The 24,265-nt window shown below is 39.2% G+C and overlaps 1 protein-coding gene across 4 annotated transcripts in view; it reads left to right on the top strand.

Annotated features, from left to right (window-relative positions):
• The window catches only part of TTC27 (tetratricopeptide repeat domain 27), a 191,910-nt gene that overhangs the window by 111,031 nt on the left and 56,614 nt on the right, over positions 1 to 24,265 (top strand). For all 4 annotated transcript variants that reach the window (XR_002732440.1, XM_023216383.1, XM_023216384.2 and 1 more), the window contains one exon: positions 20,062 to 20,289. Coding sequence is in view for 3 of the 4 variants with exons in the window: in XM_023216383.1 (XP_023072151.1) it covers positions 20,062 to 20,289 (228 nt within the window). In the remaining variant the exon portion in view is untranslated. The remainder of the gene's footprint in view (positions 1 to 20,061; positions 20,290 to 24,265) is intronic.

Consider the following 24,265-nt stretch of genomic DNA (forward strand, 5'->3'; position numbering starts at 1 on the left):
ATTGAAATCATATGTTAAATTTTGGATTAAAAATTTAGAAGACTTAAGTTGACTACACAGGCAAGCAGAGTAAAGCCCACAAACTAGATCATTTATACCTACAGTCAACCTTTTGCCATTACCCTAAAAAAGAGCAATAGTGGTTCAAGCATATGTTTTTCTTAAATACCTCCTAAATATGTCTATTTTAGATTAATAGTGAAAGTTGCATTTCTTTCACTAATCGATTAATGGCAGTGAAGGTCTTTGAATTGTATTGACTTAAGGAGAAACCAGAATAAGAACAAAGTTTTACTGTGGAAGATTTATCGACTGGGCATGGTGGTTCACACTTGTAATCCTAACACCTCGAGAAGCTGAGGTGGGAAGATCGCTTGAACCCAAGAGTTCAAGACCAGCCTGGGCAACCAAGTGAGACCCCCATCTCTACAAAAAAAAGAAAAAAAAAAAATTAAAAAAATTAAAAATTAGCTGGGTGTGATGGTGCATGCCTGTAATCCTAGCTACTTGGGAGACTGAGGGAGGATGATCACTTGAGCCTGGGAGGTTAAGGCTACAGTGAGTTGTGATCACCCCACTGCACTGCAGCCTAGATGACAGAGCGAGACCCTATCTCAAAAAGAGATTGATAGAGTTATAATATTTTTATCCTGGAAAAGAACCCCATAAACATCCATTCTAGCTCTCTCCTTTTGTAAATAAGGAAAGGTTTCCCTTATGATTTGCTTCAGATCACAAGCTGGTTATTGACTGCTTGCAAGGTAGTATGGCATAGTGGCTAAAAGCATAGCCTCTGGTCTCTGGCTGCCGGTAGTCAAATACCAGCCTTGCTTCATGCTAGCTTTGTGATATTGGGCAAATTGCTTTCATCTTCCTTGTCTTAGTTTCCTCATCTGGAAGCACTTAATCTATTTGCTTTATAGGTTTTTGTGAGATAATGTATGTAAAGTACATACAATTGTGCTTACCTCATAAGGTGACATGAGTGCTTGCTGCCATTACTTGCTATGATTCTATGAGATGTTTTTTCTTCATATTTTAATGTCTCTAAAATTGGAATGTATTTAACAATTGATGACATCTTCCTTTTGCTCTAAGTCAGGTGACTGTCCTGTCAGGTTGTCCATACTCATGCATGTGAAAGCTAATTATAGCTGCATTTAGGCCACCATTTCAGTTGAGTTGTAGACACGGTGTCAGCACTACATATGTTGTGTTTAATTGCCATTTAAAATATCTTCAAAAGGATTTCATTATGATTTGGCACTGAAACAAAAAGTTATTGAATACAGAGAAAAAGAGAACCAAAGTAGAGAAATGAAAATTTGGTGTTACTGAAATAAACATTTGCCACTGGATAAATCATCTCAATTCCATTTACTTTTCTTTAAAAGCAGCAACCAAGTGCTTTATGGGAGCCAAGAAAGAAGGATACCCAAAAGTAGATGAAGCTTTGTTTTGTACTGAGATGTATAAAGAAAGGTTGTCATTTAAAATGTCAAGCAACGTATTGAAGGCAGGAAGAATTGCCAAATTTTTCTGAATAGATTGAAAAAAATCAAAGCAAACAAGAGGCATTAGGTTATGAATTAAAAGCATTTTTTCTTTCATTAACAGAGTTTGTCTTACAACTGATAGCATCTCAAATTTAATGAAATATAGTAATGTATTTCTTCGGCGACTTAAATATCTTTTTAGTGCCCATTGTCTGACACTAAAGTAGTACTCAGATGTTTGTTTAACAAAGGAATGAGTGGATGAATGAATATCTTGACTTATAGTCTGATATAGTTCCCACTGCATCATTCTTTACTGTGCTAGTCTTTACATTGGCCAAGAAATAAGTAATAACTTTATATAAAAATATGGTAGTTTCTGAAATAGTAATATTTGAAATAAGCAAGTTGGTAAATCACAAATACTCAAAACATATTTTAGAATATTAATTTAATTATTTTTAGAAAGTAGGGAAAGATGAGACTTTCCTTAATTGCAGGAGAGAAAACATAATGAATCTGTCCCCTTCAGAGAAAGGATTTGACTATGTCTCCCTAAGCAGTTGTGATGATGATTATTTTTTTAAATGTGTACATGACCTTGTAAGAATTGTCTGTAATAGGCTGGGTGCCGTGGCTCATGCCTGTAATCCCAGCACTTTGGGAGGCCGAGGCAGGTGAATCACGAGGTCAGGAGATCATGACCATCTTGGCCAACATGGGGAAACCCCGTCTCTACTAAAAATACAAAAAATTAGCTGCACGTGGTGGCAGACGCCTGTAGTCCCACCTACTCGGGAGGCTGAGGCAGGAGAATGGCGTGAATCCGGGAGGTGGAGCTTGCAGTGAGCCAAGATCGTGCCACTGCACTCCAGCCTGAGTGACAGAGTGAGACTCCGTCTCAAAAAAAAAAAATGTCTGTAATAATGACAAATGCTTCTATTTCTAAATCCTTTAGAAAATGTGCATATTTACAATTTTAGACATGTATAGTCATTTACTTTGTCTTAAGTTTTTTGTGAGTTTTAGCCAAACACTCCCCAAAATCTTGATCTTAAAAGTTGATTTTAGTATTTTATTTAACCGATAAAAGACCTCCTTTACCTGTTTTTCTTATGCTATATTTGCAGCTTTTTTTTAACCACAGACCCTAAAAAGTTTTGCTATAATTTAGAAGTGAATGTTTTATTTCTAAAACAGCTGATATTCTTTTGGTCATGTGCCAGTAGTTGTCACCACATTTTGATTTAACTAGAAGTCTGTGTAATTGTAATCCTTGCATTTAATGCTCAATTGGCGTAATTTATTTTTAAAAGGTGAATTTGGAGAAATGTTTAATTCTAATTATTTTGTTCTGGTGCTCATGTTCACACCCTGCTGTTGTAGGGTATTAGAAATTCTGGCTTAGAAACTACCTGCATACATTCTTGTTATTTAATGACCATAGGCAAAATAGCTAAGATTAATTTTGCTCGACGTTGGTATCAGAACTGGTTTTCACCTGTTAGTATTTAGTATTTAAAGGTTATCTGACCCACTTATAGCAATTTCCCCTAGCTGATGGATGTATTCTTACTTTGTTGAGCAAATTTGATTCTAAATGAGAGACAAAGACTGAGGGTGAGTGGTTAGGAATAGATAAGGGTTGGGACCGCTCTTGTTTTCTCTTGTTTCTAGGAAGCAAGGCTTCCCTGAGATTACATGGTCATATCTTTTATTATGCTGCATTTGCAGATCATTGTAATCATGGACTCAAAAAGTTTTCCTTTAAATTGCAAGTTAACGTTATATTTCTAAAACCGCTGAGACTTTTTTAGCAGTTGGTTTGAATTTCCTGTTTTGGGGGCTTTTTTTTTTTTCTTCTATCCTAGAGATTCTTTATACAGTTTAAAAGATTTTCCCAGAAGTTCTTTCCCCACACTATAACCAGAATAGTCTTCCTAAAGACAAATTTGCCGTGTCATTCTCACCCCAAGTAACTTCTCTCCGTTTTTCCAGGGTTAAGTCTGAGCTGTTTAGAATGAGTGACTTACAGACAACTTTATTTATTTATTTATTTATTTTATTTTATTTTATTTATTTATTATTTAGAGATGGAGTTTCGCTCTTGTAGCCCAGGCTGGAGTGCAGTGGCACGGTCTTAGCTCACTGCAACCTCCACCTCCTGGGTTCAAGCGATTCTCTTGCCTCAACCTCCCGAGTAGCTGGGATTACAGGTGTGTGGCCCACGCCTGACTGATTTTTGTAATTTTAGTAGAGATGAGGGTTCATCGTGTTGGCCAGGCTGGTCTCGAACTCCTGACCGCAGGTGATCCACCCGCCTCGGCCTCCCAAAGTGCTGGGATTACAGGCGTGAGCCATCGCGCCCAGCCTCACTTTATGATCTGGCTCCTGTTTCCGTTGCCAACTGCATTTTCTCCTTCCTCTTTTACCCTGCTTCATATCTACTCTGTCATCCAGGTTGCACCTGAAGTTCCAGCAGAACTTTAATAACTTGAATGAAACTACTTGTAAGTTCTTGATTTTGCGGCACCGTCTCACCTCAGACCTTTGTAATTGTTGTTGTCTGTCTAGAACGTTTGTCTTCCTTCACTAACTGCTACTTATTCTTTAGGAGATTGCTCTCTACAGAGAGCCTTCCCAGATACTTTCCTCCCGCATTTCGTGGTGCTGTCCACCTGTGTACTCCTATAGCACCCAAACTACTCTGGTACCCCTTTTGTTGGCTCATCTGATCTACTAAATGTAAGCTGCTTAAGAACCAGACCCGTGTCTATTAAAATAAACAGCTGTTGGCCAGGCATGGTGGCTCATGCCTGTAATCCCAGCACACTGGTAGACTGAGGCAGGCGAATCACGAGGTCAGGAGATGGAGGCCATCCTGGCTAACACAGTGAAAGTCTGTCTCTACTAAAAATACAAAAAAAAAAAAAAAAATTAGCTGGGCATGGTGGCACGTGCCTGTAGTCCCAGCTACTTTGGAAGCTGAGGCAGGAGAATCACTTGAACCTGGGAGGTGGAGGTTGCAGTGAGCCGAGATCGCACCACTGCACTCCAGCCTATGTGACAGAGCGACAATCCATTAAAAAAAAAAAAAAAAAAAAAAAACGAAAAACAAAAAACAGCTGTTGCCCCAGAACCTAGCAAAGTTCTGGCATGTAGCAAGAAGTCAATCATATTTGCTGGATGAGTAACTAGTAAGTGATCACTGAATAGTTATCTCATTGAAGCAATCTCCATGTAGGACACTCCTTATAAATATCTGCACGTGGCAGAAGATACCCCTCCAACCACTGCTTTACTCTTCTCTCTCCAAAAACAAATTTTGAGATTCCTCTGCTCCCATTTGAACCTTCTAACTTTAGGAGTAGAAATAGGAGCAAACCTTCAAGAATTTTGATTCTTGCTCAGTAAATGCTAAGGACACTGTGAGCATATTATTATGTAATGCTATATTTTGAGTGCCTTATATGTACTGCATTCTTTATATAATTATTTTATAGTTGTCATATGCTATTCATAACAACCCACAAAATATGGGTTGTTTTTGTCACATATTGTTACTGATTAGCATTACTAAGTGGCAGTTTTGGAATATGAGCTCAGACCTTTCTTTCCTTTAAAGCCGGTACCCCTTTCCCCGCACCCGCCTCCTGTCATGGTTATTGTTAATCCCTTAAAAATTGGATATTAGTTTTGTAAGTTAAAACCTGTTGTGCTCACTTGATTGAGAAAAATAGGCAAAATAATTGAAAATATAAATTGGTAATGCAAATAAGAGATGATCAACTAATTGAATAATAAGGCCTGTTTTTAATTACTCTGTTTCATATTGGACCTTGAGTATTTATGTTGGCAAGTAACTTTTAAAAAATCAAGCCAGAGCATGGTGTTGTCACACATATAACTGTGAAAAACAATTAGTGAACATTTGGCTCCATGAGAGAGTAAGTGGGAGTAGGCACCACCACACAGAAGTCTAGCTGGGAGTGTCTGACGGGTGGGGCAAAGCGTTTTGCACTTGTCAGCTCTCAGTTGCTGCTCATAGAATAAGAATTTAGACTAGGAGTAAATTGCCATTCTGCTAAAAGGGTTGTTCTTGGTGAGAGTGAAACGTGCTTTGGAGTTCTGTCAGCTGTGCCCCTGTCATCTTTATGTACTATATTGAGGATGTAGAGCACCTTTCAGTGGTCAGTCTCCCTGTTGAGAACCAGCCTCTTCAATAGAATCAGAATCCATTTTTGCTCTCTGCTTCAAGGTAGAAGGCTAGAATTAGACTATGGCCAATGGTTTTTGAGTCCCATATGTGCTTTTTTTTTTTTTTAATCCTAAAGCTGTTGTCAAGAGGCCAAATCTGGCTAATTAGGGAACCTTAAGTTCTTAGCCTGCCTTTTCTCCATTCCCCTGGAGCAAACCTGTGTTTATTAAGCCTTATTTTGCTCTTCATGTAGTCCTCAAAGATGCTCTTCATAGTTGGTATCATCTCTGGGTCTAGAGCTTATTGTTTTCCCCTTCATTTTTTACGTGGAGGGCTTCCTATAGTTGTTGATCTGCCAATTTCCCTTCCTAATATACTGACCAGATGCAAGATCAGATAAGAACCACTCTTATCACACATTAGAATTTTAATTCTTTCTGTTAATTCACAAAATTTCCGCTAATTCACAAAGTTAAGGCACAGATCACAGCCAAAAAGGGTAGTTTGTTTTGATCATTCCTTCTCACTCAAGTATGAATAATTTTCCTGAAATATTTTGTCTACCTTTTCACTGGAGGCTTAGCTTAATTTTTCACCCATATTCTTTACCCCAAACCCAAGGCTTTACCCCTGACAGAATGCTTCCTGGAATCCTAGTAGTGCTTAGGGTAGGATCTTCCCTCCCGCAGATCTCAAATTTCCCACATAGCAACTTGTAGAAAAACCATATCGTCATAAATATAAATGAGCTCCAATATGGCAGGTTTTCAATGTATTAGTTCCTTTGCTTGCACATATCTAAAATTCTCAGTTCTCAGCACTGGGCTGTTTGATCGGAAAATACACCACCAGGATAGGGAACCCGTCAAATACCCAAAATCCCCTTTCAGGCCATAGTTTTGCTCCTCTGTGTTTATAGTCCTAAGAAGTGTTGCTTCCTAGTTACCACTATTTGGTTAGAAGGGCATGTGAAATTCAGATTCTGCCATATGACATCTCTATTTACTAGGATAAATTTTTGTTAGATCTGTCCTAATTTAGTCATATGGTGATACTCAGTATTGATTTCAGCTAGAGCATGTCACCTAAAGGAGTTCTCCCGTTGTTCCCAAATGGGAAGGATCTTTTATGTTTCTGTTTAGAATCTGAAGGACCTTAGAAAATACCATTAGCCCTTTGTGACTTTAGTATTATTTCCAATTGAGTTCATCCAACGTTTATAGACTACCTACTGTTTGCTGCATAAGGATATTCCAAAGATGACTAATAGACAAAGCTTACTCCCAACACAGTTATAGTCCGATATGATAGATACACATGAGCGAATATTTTAGTATGACAGTGCTAAGATAAAAGTATGTACAGATTCCAAATTCTATGTGGCTTTCATATTTCTAGCTACATATTTCTTTCTCTGCTGTCCTGTTCTAAAGCAATGATCCCCTTGGTTTGTATCTTGCATAGATTCCTTTCTGAGATTTCTAGGACTCCTGTGATTTTCCACACTTTTAATAAAAAATCCAATGTTTGGTTGAAATTAGCCTTATGTGGAAAAATTTAGTTTTGATCTTCTACTATCAGTAATTTTTTTCTCTTTGACCTCATTTTCTTGCTTCTTCTTGGCCAAGTTCTGTAATCATCTATTTAATAGTTGACAACAGCAATTTTTCTGTTTTTGGAGAAACTACACAGTTGACCAGTGTGATTATTTATGGAAAATATTAATGTTCCTCGAAGCTCTTTCAAGTCCCCTCTTCCTAGAGGTAGGGCAACCTCAAGTGTCTTGCTTTCCAGTCTGGTTTTCTAATGGAAGGAGTTGAGGAAGAAGATAAACAGTTTAGGGCTTACTGCTTCTTTCAACCTATCTGAGGTAGGTAAGCCAAAAATGAAGAACAAACTCTCAAAATGTTAGTTTAACTTGTTCATGGTCATTCATTGAGTAAGTAGATTTGACATTTGAACTATCTGATTAAAAGCACGTACATCCATGGCCGGTCGCGGTGGCTGCCACCTGTAATCCCAACACTTTGGGAGGCCTAGGAAGGTGGATCACAATGTCAGGAGTTTGAGACCATCCCACTAACATGGTGAAACCCCATCTCTACTAAAAATACAAAAATTAGCTGGGCATGGTAGTGGGCACCTGTAATCCCAGCTACTCAGGAGGCTCAGGCAGGAGAATCATTTGAGCCTGGGACGTGGAGTTTGCAGTAGGCCAAGATCATGCCAGCCTGGGTGACAGGGTGAGACTTCGTCTCGAAAAAAAAAAAAAAAAGCACATATATCCTCACAGATCTTCTTGTAGTTAGAAGTCTATAAACTTGATTATGAAACAATTTTTTAAGCAATATGTTAAAACTCTTTTGATTGTAAAATAATTAACACATACTAGCTTAGGCAAAAAAGGAAATTTTATTGGTTCTTGCAACTGAAAATTCTAGTAGACTTCACATGAGAGCTCCTGCGGGGGCTCAGATGATATCATCAGGACTTTGTAGCTGTCTCCTTGAGGCAGACGTCATGGCCATAGGAAGCCCAAATTTAGTAATCTCAGTGGAAAAATATAGTCAATTCCACATCTCTAAAGAAAGATACAGTGGAAGACTGAAGGGCTTGAGTCATGTGCCTTCTGCCCTCTCATCTGATAGGAACTACCTGGACCACACATAGAGTGGGTTTTCCTCAGGGAAGAGGAGTTCAATTTTCAGAAGATCAGGGAAGGGATGCTAAACAGGAAAAAAGCAACTGTGATGTCCACTGTGGGGTGGGAGTTTAATGACCTAAATCTGAGGTTGCAAACTGGCAGCTTATGGGTGAATATAGGCCAGAGAGGCACTTTGTTTGCCTTGCACAGTGTTTTGAAATAAATAAATGAATACATAAATAAATATTTTAAGGATATTTCACCTAAAAAAATTCTAGATTTCTTGGCCTCTCTTAAAGAATTGAAAGATGTGGAAACACTGAGTGACCAGAGTCCCACATCGGTGTCGTAACTGGCTGGAGCTAAGCAGTGACTCTTTCCTTTGGATGCTCATCTACCAGCCCACCACATTCATCTCAAAAATTGGCACGCATCTCTGGGCAATTTAGGGTATGGCCCTTACTCTAAATAGTGCAGGTTTCCCTGGTCAAGTAAACAGCATGTTATTCTGGTTATAATCACAGGTTCTGCTTAAGTCTTGGCCAACTTAGCTTTATGCTGAGATTCACTACTTACGCATAGTCATTGCCAAAAAAAAGTATTAAAATTAATAATTAGTTGTTGTGATTACAACAGATTGTTGAAGCAGCTTAGATTTGTATGTATGTCGGGGGGTAATGGTCTTTGGAGTTTGAATCTGACAAGATTCTTCCAAGTGCTGCAGGTTCATTGCAATCAGTTGCCCATTTAAGTATGTTTTTGTTTGTTTGGGGAATGTATTTTTATTATTTTTAATAGACATTTAGATGGAAAGTTTCTTGCATCGTATAATAATGCACATCTGGCCGGGCACAGTGGCTCACACCTGTAATCCCAGCACTTTGAGAGGCCGAGGCGGGTGGATCACTTGAGGTCAGGAGTTTGAAACCAGCCTGGCCAACATGGTGAAACCCTGACTCTACTGAAAATACAAAAAATTCGCTGGGCATGGCAGCACATGCCTGTAATCCCAGCTGATTTGTTTTTCTAAGACCACCAGAGTGGGCACAAAAGAACCAGCGAGTAGGCAAGGCTAAAAGCAAAACTGCAAATTTATTCTTTGGTCATCTAGCTTCAGGGACCGGAGCTGGGGGAAGGGCGGGGGGCGGTTTCTAATACAGTCCCGACAAGAGTGGGGGCTGAGAAAGCCCGTCCCCGCGCATCTGCTGGGAGCGACTTTTCTAGGAGTGGAAGGGCAATAGGCGGGGCACGGGCATGTCGGGGGAGGGGGGCACTCTGCAGGTGCCACCAGGTAAATCTTGGTCTCCTCGGATTCACATCACCTGGTGCATGCCTGATTAATCTGCACCTTCCCGGGCGTCAGCTGCATTCTCGCACACATGGGAAGAGTTGGTGGTGAAGAAGAACCCGGAAGTGCACCATCTTGCCTCGGTTCGTCCAAACACCAGCTACTTGGGAGGCTGAGGCAGGAGAATGGCTTGAACCTGGGGGGCAGAAGTTGCAGTGAGCTGAGATTGCGCCATTGCACTCCAGTCTTGGCAACAAGAGTGAAACTCCATCTCAAAAAAAAAAAAAAAAAAAAAAAAAAACACACATCTGTATATTCCCTTGGGGAAATAGTAACCCATAGCCAGAAATTCTAAAGCTTTTGCATTCTGTGAAGATTTCTGGCCATTCACATTTTGATATTGCAGAAGTGATGTTATGTAGGCCCTGGTACTTTATTTATGTTCACTGGGCACATCTTTTATAGCTCATTATTTGGTAATAAATTATGTAAATTGAGTGGATAAGTGGAGGAAGACAGAGAAAAAAGAACATTTTGGAAAGTGAAGAAGAAGAAGAATGCAATATGACTAGTGAAGAAAAGAAATACTGCAAGCATTGCCCTTGGGAAAGATAATTTTGTTGGCAGAAAGAAGAGGTATAAGATCTCAAGGAGAAAGAATTAACTTATCTAACACAAAAATGTGGGATAGAATTTGAGGAAAGAAGAAGTCAGTTCAGACCAAGCAGGGTGACTGCTCTAGTGTTCCTCACCTTCTCTGGAAAACTGCACACTCTGGCCCTTCAGACCCATCTTGCAGTGAATAGAATATCCAGAACTGATATTGTTGGGTAGCAACAAGTTACACACCATCCACTATGTTCCTCATTCTTTAAAGAGTTGTGGTAGGTGGGAATTCGTGGAGGAAATATATGAAATCCTGAGTACCCTAGCATTTCCAAATGTGAAGATTTTCCTGCTTATGATTTCATTTTTCATTTGTATATAGATGCTTCTTGACTTACAATGGGGTTACCTCCCAACAAACCCATCGTAAGTTGAAAATATATAAATATAAAATGCATTTAATACACCTAACTTACTGAACTTCATAGTTTAGCCTAGTCTACCTTAAATGTGCTCAAAACACATTAGCTTAAAGTTGGGCAAAATAATGTAACACAAAACCTGTTTTGTAATAAAGTGTTCTGTATCTTATGCAGTTTAAAGTGAAAAGCAGAATGATTTTTTGAGTACTTGATGTACAGTTCCTACCAAATGTATATTGCTTTTTTACCTTTGTAAATTTAAAAAATTGTACGTCAGACCATTTTAAGTTGGGAGCTGTTTATATTTATTTTGTCTTCTTTGCAATGATTGCAGAATACTAGGTATTAGACTTTGGTAAATCTTCACAATCTATAATATGGTATAGTTTGAAGTAGAATAAATATTTGTAGAGTGGTGTTTTTAAACAAGCAGATTCTTTGAGAGTGTGATTTGATGTCTGGGCCTTGGATCCTATTTTCAGTGTAGGATACCTGGGGAGTATAGTATTTCCCTGTAATCCTTTTTATTTCTGTAAGATTGATAGTAATGTCTCCTCTTTTCTTTCTAATTTTAGTAGTTTGATTTTAAAGATTTAACTTTTGGTTTTTTTTATTTTCTCTATTATTTTTTGATCCTCTGTTTTTTAAATTTATATCCTAATTTTTATTTCCTTTCTTCTGCTTGCTTTGGGTTTAGTTTGCTGTTCTTTTTCTAGTGACTTTTGGTGGAAGGTTAGATTATTGATTTGAGAACTTTTTTTCAATATAGGCATTTATAGGTATAAATTTCCATTGAATCAGGCTTTTGCTACATGCCGTAAGTTTCAGCATATTTTGGTTTTGTTTTTATTAATCTCAAAGTGTTTTTAATTTTGTTGTAATTTCTTCATTTCATTGATTATTTAAGAGTATATTGTTTAATTTCCACAAAATACCTTTTGTTATTGATTTTGAATTTTATCCCAATTGTGGTTGGAGAACATACTTTGTATGACTTCAGTCTTTTGTCTCAACATTTGTTGAAACTTGTTTTGTGGCCTATCATATAGTATATCCTGGAGAATGTTTATATGCACTTGACAAGAATGTGTATTCTCCTGTTGGCTAGAGTGTTCTTTAAATGTCTGTTAGGTCTAGTTGGTTTATAGCATTATTCAAGTCTTCTACTTACATCTTTTGTGTAGTTATTCTGTCCATTTTTAAAAGTTAGGTATTGACATCTCCAAATACTATTGTTCGATTATTTGTTTTTCTTTTTAGTTCTTTCGGTTTTTGCTTCATGCAATTTGGAGTTCTTTTAGCTGCACATGTATTTGTGATTGTTATATCTTTCTTGATGGAATGAACATTTTATCATAAAAAATTAGCCTTTGTTCTAACAATTCTTTTTTTTTTTTTCTTTTGAGGTGGAGTCTTGCCCTGTTACCCAGGCTGGAGTGCAGTGGTGTGATCTCGGCTCACTGCAGCCTCTGCCTCCCGGGTTTCAGCGATTCTCCTGCTCAGCCTCATGGGTAGCCGGGATTACAGGCACACGCCACCATGCCCGGCTAATTTTTGTATTTTTAGTGGAGACGGGGTTTCACCATGTTGGCCAGACTGGTCGCGAACTCCTGACCTCAGGAGATCCGCCTGCTTCAGCCTCCCAAAGTGCTGGGATTACAGGCATGAGCCACCGTGCCCGGCCTGAGTTATATTCTTAATGCCTGTACTGGGGATTACTTGAAATAGTTGATTTTAAGTGTTTGTTTAGTAAATCTAATATCTGGGCATCCTCAGGGATAGTTTCTGTTGATTGCCTTTTCCCTGTATAAACATACTGTCTTGTTTCTTTGCATTTGTTTGCCCCAACTGTTATTTACCACCTCAGGCAGCTGCAAAATTAATCAGTCATTTCTAGTTGTTTTTTGAAAGGCTTTTCACTGGACAAGCTTAGAATTAGGTCAAATAAAGACAGTCTTGCAAGTGAGCTTTTCCAGGGAACAACTAGACTGGGCATATGATGACAGTTTTCCGGGAATGCAGTTTTAAAAGTGTTTCAAATCCATTCTGCCCCCTCCAGTGGCTGCCAGGCCACTAGTTTTCACGATGATTGCAGGCTCTTGGTTTTCAAGGCTACTACAGAACTGGAGAAGAGGGGATTGGAATGGTACAAGTTGAAATGCCATGAAGCTTGCTCTTCTTACCAAGATTTAGCCATTTCTCTTGAATAAATGCTTCCTGTATTAATGCAAGTCTTTGGTTGATTTTCAGAGTTCTGAAAACGTTGGTTTTGACACTTTGGGCCAGTTTTCTGGTTATTTTATAGTGGAGGGAATTTTCAGATGTCCTTATACTATTATGTCCGCCTGTGGAATAGTGATGAACCTAGAATCAAGTTCCTGCTTTTTAACTTAGTGTTCTTTGGGTTGTGGGTGATCAATTGACTAAGCTTTTATTTCCTTCTCCCAAAAATGGGCATGTTAATATATACTACTTGGAATTATTGTAGGGATTACTGCATTTAAGAACGAACTGGATAAAAACTAACCTATATATTACTACCAAATGGAAGAATACATAGGAAGTTTAAAAGGTAGAAATAGGAAAAAAAAAAAAAAAAAAAGATATTATCACTTAGGCCTGTTTTATGGAAGCAGAGCCACTTTGAGTATTTTAGAGAATAAGGGGTTTACTAAAGGAGTTGAATCTTAACACACATGTGAGAAGAGCTAGGGAAATGAAGGTATGGAAGAGGGAATCAGAAGATCAGGGCAAGAATCATTGACTAGTTCACTTGACACATCGGCACAAGTGGGTAAGTCAGAACTTAAGGGAAATCCAAGAAGCCAAATACTTTCAGCCATTGAAATGGGACCATGAAGCAGGGGCTTGTGGAGGGATATATGGAAAGACATTATATCTATATAGCTATTAACCCTGTGAGTCCACACAGCAAATGTCTCATGGGGGCCTGAGGTTGCTATAGGTCAGCAGAGCCAGCAGTTGGAAGGACAAGGTAGACACACAGAGCATGGGATCTCGGATCTGCAGAGCATCTCCACATCTTGTTTGTTACCATATTAGACCATGACAGCTGTCCAAGAGTAAAGGCTGTTGCTTCACTTCTGCCTTTCAAATCCTTAATAGGTTCTCCCATGATGAACTCTAACATGAAATCACAAGGAAAAGGGATTTTAGGAAACAGTTTCCAGTTTAAGCCAGTTGACATAGTGTAATCCAGTACATATGACTATGCAACGGTTTAGTTGTTTAACTTGGGAATTTACTTATTTGGAAAGTAGCAACATACTAGCAGGTACAGATTATTCCATAGACTGTGTTACATAAAGAAGGGTTTCTGACATGGGGAAACTTTTAAAAAGTTTCTTCAAATGGAATATAAGATATTAAAGCATTCTTACAACATATAACATCAAATATTTAATTTAACAAACCTTGATGTTTTTAATAGATGAGTTCCTTAGAGATGATATATCAAATGGATTTTTATAAATTCAACATTTCCCTAAGTATTAGTATCAACTATATGATAATTTTTAATTGGTTTTCAGTTGACATTGGCACAGAAGTTTTTTAAATCTTAGTTTGTGTTTTATTAGCATGATGTCATCAAGGCCATGGAATGGTGAGCCAATCAAGTTCCTTGCAGATTAAGCCCATGTTGTTCTCAGGCAAGATAGGACAAGTGTTCTTCTCTCTGTGCTGGTAAAAGGCTGCTACATCTGGTGTTGTCTGGTTATTGTGTAGAGAAAAGCACATTTGCTGTATCAGTACCCTGCTTCCCATGTAATGATTTATTCCAGCAGGGATTATGTCCAGAACAGTAGCTGTAATCAGAGCCACCACTATGTTAAGTTTATCATAATCCGTGACATTTTCCAGGACCCATTTTTGTTCTGCTCAGTTTAAATGGGTAGGTTAAACCACACATACACACACACACACAGACACACACACACACACATTTTTGATAATGGCACCAACCTCTGGTTTACTAAATATGCAGTGTTGCTTTGAGTTTACTCTTTTAATGAGAGGAGTACACTTCAGGGGCTTTTGCTTGGCCCTTTATATTGTAGTAGCACTTACTAGAGGGTCTGCTGTTGCTCAATATATCTAATTCACTGTACATTTACAGTGGAGGGAAGAGAAGGGAACTAGAGAAATCACCACCAGGTAGATTCAGAAACTTACTGGGCCTACCATGGGGTGGATAGACTTTCATTAACCCAACCACTCATCATGATGATGTTCTGAGTCCCAAAGGGTTAACATTAAAAGAGCTAACCCTAAGAAGATGGGGTATTTCTCTTTCCCCAGGATACAATTATTTGGCAAATATTTCTGTTTACTTCTTTGGAAAATGCTAGAGAAGAGCTATGATATATCCTTGTTATGTTATTCCAGAGTCCTTCCTGAATGGTATTGGCTTCTTGTTTATTTTTTGTAAAAGGCTGTGAGTCTTTGAAGTGACTCAAAGATAGGAACTGGGTGAGAGACAGTGTCTTAGCATGGAGACTCAGGTCAGGCATCTGGTCTCCAAACCTAGAATTTTTTAAATTTAATGTCATACATACCAAGTTTGAACTTCATCAGCTGCCCATCTAGTTTGGAACTGAAGCTTCAGGATCAGTCAGTCACTACTTAAGTAAGATCCATGCTAGTCCAACCTAATTATCTAATTATCGTTCTGGCCATGCTTATTGCAAATAACTGTGCTCATCATGCTTCTAGGTTCAGTGCTATCAGCAAGTCTCTCCCACCCTGAGCTCTAATCACCCCCATTAAAATCAGGAAACCCTTTTCAACAAAGGACCTCCATGCTTTTCCCCAGCTTACACGGAACATCTACCATAGCACTTTTCAAAAATGCTGGTTCTCCCACTTAAAATGTAAAAGGAATATCTTCTTGGCCCCGTTGGGGACATAGTTAGGGGTAGATGAGCAGGTTGCAAGTGATAAATTGACAACAGCCTTTTTGTTCTACGTTGTTGGATGCCTTCCTGTACATTACACAAAGGAATTTCTGGCATCTCAACTTTGTTTAGTTTTGGCCACATTTGAGTCCAGATTTTAGTCAAGCAGTTGAGCAAATAATTTAGAACCATCCCCAGCTGCTTGAGTTAGCACTGCGAATCAAAAATTTCTGATGAATATCTTAATTCAGCCTGATTTAAATTATGATCCTTTTGCTTTCTGGTCTAGCATGGTTAGAATCTCTTTTACCATATGATCCCAAGGTTTTCCCTCTGTAAATTAACAAAGTGAACTGTTCTTTTTGCATGTTGGTTTATTTTTATGTCTGGAGGCAATGAGGGATGGAAGGGTACAGTCATTATGGTGTCTTTAAGCAAAGTAGCACTAGTCTTATTAGATACACTCTGCTGGTATAGGAAACTTAGTAGATTTGGGGAATTTCTGTTATTTAAATCCTCCCAAATGTCTCCATTTAAATTCTTGGATCCTGCTCTTTCATAATCAGTGCCCTTTTCTGCTCCTGGCCAGGATGAGGTAACTGGTACTAGACTTACCCTCTCTTTAAACAATGGTTGCAGTTCCTATTGCTGTGTAACAAACCTACGCAAAACTTAGTGGCTTAAAACAGCAGCAATCATTGTTTCTCATGGTTTCTGTAGAACAGGAATTTAGGGAGGGTTTGACTGAGCAGTGGTCTGGCATCACTCATGTAGTTGCAATCAGATGGTGGCAGGTCTCGGACACTTGGAGACTGGCTGAACAACTCTCTTCATCTGATGTCAGGGCCTCTCAGTGGGATTTCTACACATGAATTAGCTAGGGCTTCTTCACAGCATGGTGACTGCAGGGAGTAGGACTACTTACTGAGCAGCTCAGGACTCCAAGGAGGATTCCAAGAGAACCACACAGAGGCTGATTGGCCTGTTATACCCCAGCTTTGAAAGTCGCATAGTGTCACTTTTACCATAGTCCCATGCTCACCCAGAGCAATCGCTAAAGAGTATAAAATGATATATAACTGAAAGCCAATAGAGAAAATAAAATGGAAGACTAAAGCATACTTGATTAATCCAATCAAATACCCTAACTTTTTTTATTTTTTTGGAGACAGAGTCTCTCTGTGTCACCCAGGCTAGAGTGCAGTGGCTTGATCACAGGTCACTGCAACTTCCGCCTCCCACTCTGCCTCCCAGGCTCAAGTGATTCTCTTGCCTCAGCTTCCTGAGTAGCTAGGATTACAGGTGTGTGCCACCATGCCCAGCTAATTTTTGTATCGTTAGTAGAGACAGGGTTTCACTCTGGTGGCCAGGCTGGCCTTGAACTCCTGGCCTCAAATGATCCACCCACACTGACCTCCCAAAGTGTTGGGATTACAGGCTTGAGCCACCGAATCGAGCCCAAATGCCCTAACATTCACATAGAACTAGTGAAACTGGGCTGGGCACAGTGGCTCACACCTGTATCCCAGCCCTCTGAGAGGCTGAGGTGGGCAGATCACTTGAGGTCAGGAGTTCGAGACCAGCCTGGCCAACATGGCGAAACTCCCTCTCTACTGAAAAATACAAAAATTAGCTGGACACAGTGGTACGTGCCTGTAATCCCAGCTACTCGAGAGGCTGAGGCTGGAGAATTGCTTGAACCCGGGAGGCAGAGGTTGCAGTGAGCCGAGGTCATGCCAGTGCACTCCAGCCTGGGTGACAGAAGCAAGACTCCATCTCAAAAATAAAAATAAAATAAAAAATAAAAATAAATAAAAAATAAAAGAACTAATAAAACTGAATTCATTCTACATTTTAATTCAGCTATCCTATAGGAGCAGTATCTACCTACTTTTGAATTTGGCTATACCAGGTTGGTAGCTACAGGGGAAAATAAATTCTTTTAGATAATCATAGGAATTTCCTGGTTTTCTGACCTGGGGGATTTAAAACACTGAATGTCATTTGCTTTCTTTGAGCTGTCTAGTGAACTTGGAAACAGCCAACTTACCTCACAGTTGTTGTATTCCCTCATAATCTCCTATCACTCAATACACAAAGCCACGCATTAGGTAGGTGTCTTAGTTCTGTTACCACACATGATAATTTAAGTAATTCTTTCATCACGGGATATCATGGACTACCAGTGTTTCACCCCCTCATGATCACTGCAGCCTCTCTGTCTTCAAACCCAACCAGATCAGATACCAATCACACATTTCCATTTGCCCCAGGAGTACATTGCCTGAAATCATTCCTATACGTAGTTACTATAATGGTCATTGTTTAATTACAGACCACTACAGTACACTGTAACTGGCTAAAGCACAAAGGAATTTATTAGGTGAATTGGCTTCCAGAATTTCTGGGGTGATATGGGTACCATACCGTCAATGCCAGGCTGTCAAGAGAAATGCCTTCAATCACGTGGTAAGATGATTTCAGCAAAAATTCTGCTGTGGCTATAGTCTGTGGTTGAATACGTCTCTTTATAGATGAGTAGAGTTATAGTTAGATACTTCAATAACTATTGTATTATGTTTGAAGAGAGGAATTACGTGGATTATATTCTAAAACTTTATGTTTATTTTGACTATTTGGGACTTAGAAGTATTTTTTTCTTAGAAACTGTTTTATAAATTCCAGTTTCACTTTCAGATTAGGTCTAAAAAGCATACATAACCTGTACTATATCAGAAATGCAGAGGAGCCAACATCCAAAGACACTTTTAGAAGTACAGTCTTCTTTTAAAAGATTTCACAAAAATTAGACTGCTTAAGGAGTAAAGCTATGCCCACCTAAAGAAAATCATATATACAGACTTTCGGATTGCCAACTGATGTATGTTAGGGGCTTAAAGTCTCATTTTAGCTACTAAAGGATGGCTTTCCTGGATATGTACATCCATTTTGGCAATGGCTATCTTAGCATCCTTGGCAGCACCGCTGCTGTTTATGTGAAGGTGTGTGTATGAGGATGTAAAGTAGACCTGCTACTGTGCTTTTCGCTCTTTGTTGAAATTTATCAGAAGTGGGGTGGTGGACATGGCGGTGGTAGGGAGTTGAGGAGTGGTGGCAACAGGTACACAGTTAGCCTGAGTGATGAGGTAGCTCCAAACTGTGGACATACGAGAATAATGCCGAAGTCTGTGCAATGTATTGAGGATCACTTTTAATTTCTAAAGTGAATGGGCTGTCTGGAATCAGATAGGTCTAGTATGAGCAAGTTTTATCTGTGAGGTAGGATGTAGTTTGATTAAGAGGTAGGTTTTAAGCAGTGCCTATTAAGTTGTATGTAAATTTATATACAATTTAATAGACATTTTTAAAAACCCCTCCTTTATAAATTCCTCAGTGACCCCAGGCTCCCCAACCATACCATTTTGAAAAAGGAGAAACATGCTTTTCATTGCCTTTGGGTAGAGGTGAATGAAAGAGACTGCTGTAAAATATGGTCACAGTGGCAACACCTGGCGCAGGCAGTGGGTCCACCTGATAGCATGAAGTAAACCTCTCTTCGGTGCCTTTCCTTGAGGACCCCAGAGGGCCAGTGAAGCAGTGTTCCCCTTTTATTCCTCGTTCCTTTCTTTTACTTGCATCTTAGAGGCATACCTCTTTTTATTGCATTTCACTTTATTGCACCTCACAGATACTGCGCCTTTTACAAATGGAAGGTTTGTGACAACCCTGTGTCAAACAAGTCTGTCAGCACCATTTTTCCAACCACATGTGCTTACTTCATATCTCTGTGTCAGCATTTTTAGCAGTTAAGCTGTGCATATTGTTTTTTTTAGACATAATGCTATTGCATACTTAATAGACTACAGTATAGTATAAAAACAACTTTTTTTTTTTTTTTTTTTTGGGAGTCAGAGTTTCACTCTTGTTGTCCAGGCTGGAGTGCAATGACACAATCTTGGCTCACTGCAACGTCCGCCTCCTGGGTTCATGTGATTCTCCTGCCTCAGCCTCCCACCCAATAAACTGGGATTACAGGCAGGCAACCACCACCATGCCCGGCTAATTTTTGTATTTTTAGTAGAGACAGGGTTTCACCATGTTGGCCAGGCTGGTCTTAAACTCCTGAGCTCAGGTGATCCACCCGCCTCAGCTTCCCAAAATTCTGGGATTCCAGGCGTGAGCCACCATGTCTGGCCAAAAACAAGTTTTATATATCCTAGAAACCAAAAAACTTTGTGACTTGCTTTATTGCAATATTCACTTTATTGTGGTGGTCTGGAACCAAACCCGAAATATCTCTGAGGTATGCCTGTATTTATTTTGTATTGATCCTCTTACTCATCCTGTGTCCTTGATGTGTGAAATAAAAAATCTCAAACGTTGAAAATAAAAATTTGGATTGTGTGAGATTAAAGATGTATATGTGCTAAAAAAAACAAAAAAAAGCAATTAATCACTCTTAAGCAATTTCATTATTTCTATTGTTTCTAGGCAGAAAAAATCCTTAGACAAGAGTTGGAGAAAAAAGAAACACCAAGTTTATATTGCTTGCTTGGAGATGTCCTTGGAGACCATTCTTGCTATGACAAAGCCTGGGAGTTGTCCCGGTACCGCAGTGCTCGTGCGCAGCGCTCCAAAGCCCTCCTTCATCTTCGGAACAAGGAGTTTCAAGAGTGTGTAGAGTGCTTCGAACGCTCGGTTAAGATTAACCCCATGCAGGTTAGACAACTCATAACCCCCTGCTGCTCTCAGTGCTTGTGCTGTTCTTTGGATTTGATCTTACAGAATGAGTATCCATTTTCTAACCTGATAACTGGTGAGTTTGTTTTTGACAGCTAAGAACTTAGTCTCTAATGGACTTCTTGCTTGTTGTAAACTTGCTTGTTGCAAAAAGTGGATAGGTACGTTTTTTTTAATTCACTTTCTATTACTTTAATTGTCTGTTTCATTTTGTTATTTTTTCCCCTTCATTGTCCTTAACTGTTGACATATAACTATTAAAATTAGGTACAATTTTGAGCAGATACATTAGGAAGAAAATGAACAAGAGTCAAAATTTCAGACAGCGTAGGGCTTTGCAAGTATTTGCTTAAATCAGTAATGAAAGAAAAACCTTTATATAAATAGGATAGCATATAGAATGGATTCTTGATCATTTTAAGAAAAACGTGTATTTATATACACACAAATGACTTTAAATGTTAAAAAGTTTTTAAAGGTTTGAAAAAACAATACAAAAGGGTCTGGATCTTTAAACTAAGTGACATGATAAATCCACAGGAGTGGACCTAATTTTGAGGGAAGAGAGGTTAATCTTATTTTGTACTTAATGATATTCAGTTATCAGAATGTCTTATTATTAGAAATGGTCATTTTTTCTACCAAACTTTATTTATAACTGCCTTCCCATTTCACCAATCAAAGGCATGTATAACTGTCAATCATGGCTCTTGAAAAACATGCACAGATTTGCCGTAATCACCAGTTAAAATACTAACTTATAATTAGTGGCTAATGTTCACCAAGCACTTACTATGAGCCAGGTAACTCATTAAGCATTTTGTTAGTATTCGACTCCAGATAGTCTGATTCCAGAGCCTACACGATCTTTTTTTCTTTAATTGTGGTAAAAAACATAGAAAAATTACCATCTTAACCATTTTTAAAAGTACAGTTCAGGGCCAGGCGTGGTGGCTCACGTCTATAATCCCAGCACTTTGGGAGGCCGAGGGATCACTTGAACTCAGGAGAGACCAGCCTGGGCAACATAGTGAGACCTCATCTCTGAAAAAAATAAATAAATAAAATTAAATGAAAGTACAGTTCAGTAGTGTTAAGTACATTCCCATTGTTGGGCAACCAATCTCCAGAACTTTTTCATCCTGTAAAACTAAAACTCTATTCTTGTTAAACAACTCCCTATTTCCCCTTCGGTCCCCATCCTGGCACCTGCAACCACCATTTGCTTTCTCTCTTATGATTTTAGCTGGGTAACTATCTTATGATTTTTATTTTTATGATTCCACTCGTAAAAGTGGAATCATACAATATTTGTCCTTTTGAGACCGACTTGTTTCACTTAGCATAATGTCCTGAAGGTTCCTTCATGTTGTAGCATGTGTCAGAACCTCCTGCCTTTTTAAGGCTGAATAATATTCCATTCTATGTACATACTTCTTTTTGTTTACCCATTCATCTGTTGATGGATACTTGGCTTGCTTCTACCCCTTGACTATTGTGAGTAGTGCTGCTGTGAACAGGGGTGTGCAGAAATTGTCATTTTTGAACAGGATAACTGAGGGAATGCCTTTTACATTGAAGAAAATCAGAAGCGCGTTTTTTTTAAATGACAGGTTGAGCTAATTGCTTACTTTCCGTACTCTGGATGGTGGATATAATTAGAACTTTCCAAATCAGGTAAAAAGCCTGGAGAAGAGAGTAGGACAGGTGTAAGTACAGAATATCAGCAGAAACTAATGGGTGTATTTGACAGCAAGGATGCTTAGAGTGTACTAAGGAATTGTTTTTTGTTGACAGTTGGCTCTAACTCAGTGGTTGTCAACTGGGGATGATTTTGTTCCCCAGAGGACATTTGGCAACTTACGTAGTCATTTTTGATTTTGACAATGGGGAAGTGTCGGGATATGCTACTGACATCTAGTGGGTAGAGACCAGGAATGCTGCTAAACATCCCATAATACACAGCACAGCCCCCTACAAAAAAAATTATCTGGCCTATCATGTCACTAGTGCCATGGTTGAGAAACCCTCCTGTAACTTGATTATCACTCTATTTTTTTTGGTGGGGAGTGAGGGGTTGGTTTTTGGTTTTTGGTAGAAGGGAGAACTCACTCAATATTGATTTTAAAATTTTACTTTTCTGAAAAACTGTATCATATCCTTGCATATCTTGGAAGCTTCTGCCTAAAGTTTATCCTAACTATGATTGCCTTATGACTAGGGTAAGTGAGTTCCCTCCCTTAGCCTGCCACAATCTCAGTTAAATCAGTGCCAGGTACCTCACAGACATGAATTGTTCTCTGCAGCCCACAGTCTGTTGTCAACACGTTAGCATTATCCTTTTCCTTCTGCCTCACTGGCAGCTCCTTCTCAGGCTCCCTTGCTGGTTCCTAAAGGCTTAGTCCTTGGACCTTGTCTTTGTCTGCACTTACTTCCTTGATTTCATCTAGTGATGGAGCTTTAAGTTCCAACTATACACTGACAGCTTCCCAGATTTTATCTCCACTCCTGTCTTCTCCCCTGAACTTGACGCCAGTGCTTAACTGCTTACCCGATCTTTGATTTCATCTAGTGCTGGAGCTTTAAGTTCCAACTGTACACTGACAACCTCCCAGATTTTATTTCCACTCCTGTCTTCTCCCCTGAACTCGACGCCAGTACTTAACTGCTTACCCAATCTCCCCATTCCTCACTCCAACCTAGCATTTCCAGTATCTGAAGTGTTCTCCCCATTCCTAATCCCTCTTCCTCCCAACCTTATCCTCATCCCTATAAATAGCAACCCCATCCAACCTTAGAGTCATGCTTAATTCCTCTTTCCCTTATACCCCACATCTAATTAATCAGCAAGTCCTAGCAGATCTGCCTTGAAAATATGTCCAGAATCAGACTGCTTCTTACCACCTCCTGTCATCCTGGTCCAAATCCCCATTGTCTTGCACCTGATTAATTGTGTTACCTTCTGCCTTTCTCCTTGCCCATCTATCTCCCTATTCTCAAAGGGCATCCACATTTATCTTTCAAACTCAGGTCAGATATGGTAATACTCAGTCTCTTGATGGCTCTCAAGACTCTCCCCAGTATCTAGCTCCCAGCACTTCTTCTCCCTCCTTCCTCCAATTCTTCCCTTTTCTCACCCCACATTGCCTTCTTTGTTTTCTGAATATGCCAGGCACATTCCTGCCTCAGGGTCTTCCTCTTGCTCTTCCTCTGCTTGGAATGTCCTTCTTCCAGATATCTCATTCAAGTCTGCTGGAAGGTCACTTTCTAGGAGGGGCCTTCCATGATCATTCTATTTAAAATCATACTCCCACCTTATATTCCTAATTTTCCTTCCCTGCTTTATTTTTTTCCATAGCACTTATGTATAGCTTACTTCTTTAAAAAAGTTCTGTTTTGTCTTCACTAGAATGCAAGTCCCATGAAGATGGTAATTTTCATCTGTATGGTTCGTTTACATTTTCCTAGTGCCTGTGAAAGTGCCTTGTACATATTAAATATTCAATAAATATTTGTTAAATGGGTGAATAAATAGTATCTTCAACTACTTTTTTTCAGTCAAATATATACTAATTGTCTGCCCTGCACATAGCACTGAGCCAAAGAATGAAGACATAGCAGCAGGTCAGCAGATAGTCCCATTTGTACCCTGGCAATCTAGTGAAGCAAACACAGACAGAACTAGCTAACAATAATGATGCATCAAAGAAATACCTAGCAATTTATATGTAAAGCACTAGTTATATAGAGGCCAAAGAGAACATTTCTACCTTGGTAGACAATGAAGAGAGGATGTTGGAGTTGGCTTTGAAAGACAGGTAGGACTTGAATAGGCAGAGGAAGGGCAGAGGTTGGGGCATTCTAGGCAGGTGAAGAGTATGAGCAAAGCTCTAGAAACACAGAGAGAAGTGTGTGTGTGTGTGTGTGTGTGTGTGTGTGTGTGTGTGTGTGTGTG

This window comes from Piliocolobus tephrosceles, chromosome 15 (assembly GCF_002776525.5).
Source record: "Piliocolobus tephrosceles isolate RC106 chromosome 15, ASM277652v3, whole genome shotgun sequence".
Taxonomy (NCBI): Eukaryota; Metazoa; Chordata; class Mammalia; order Primates; family Cercopithecidae; genus Piliocolobus; species Piliocolobus tephrosceles.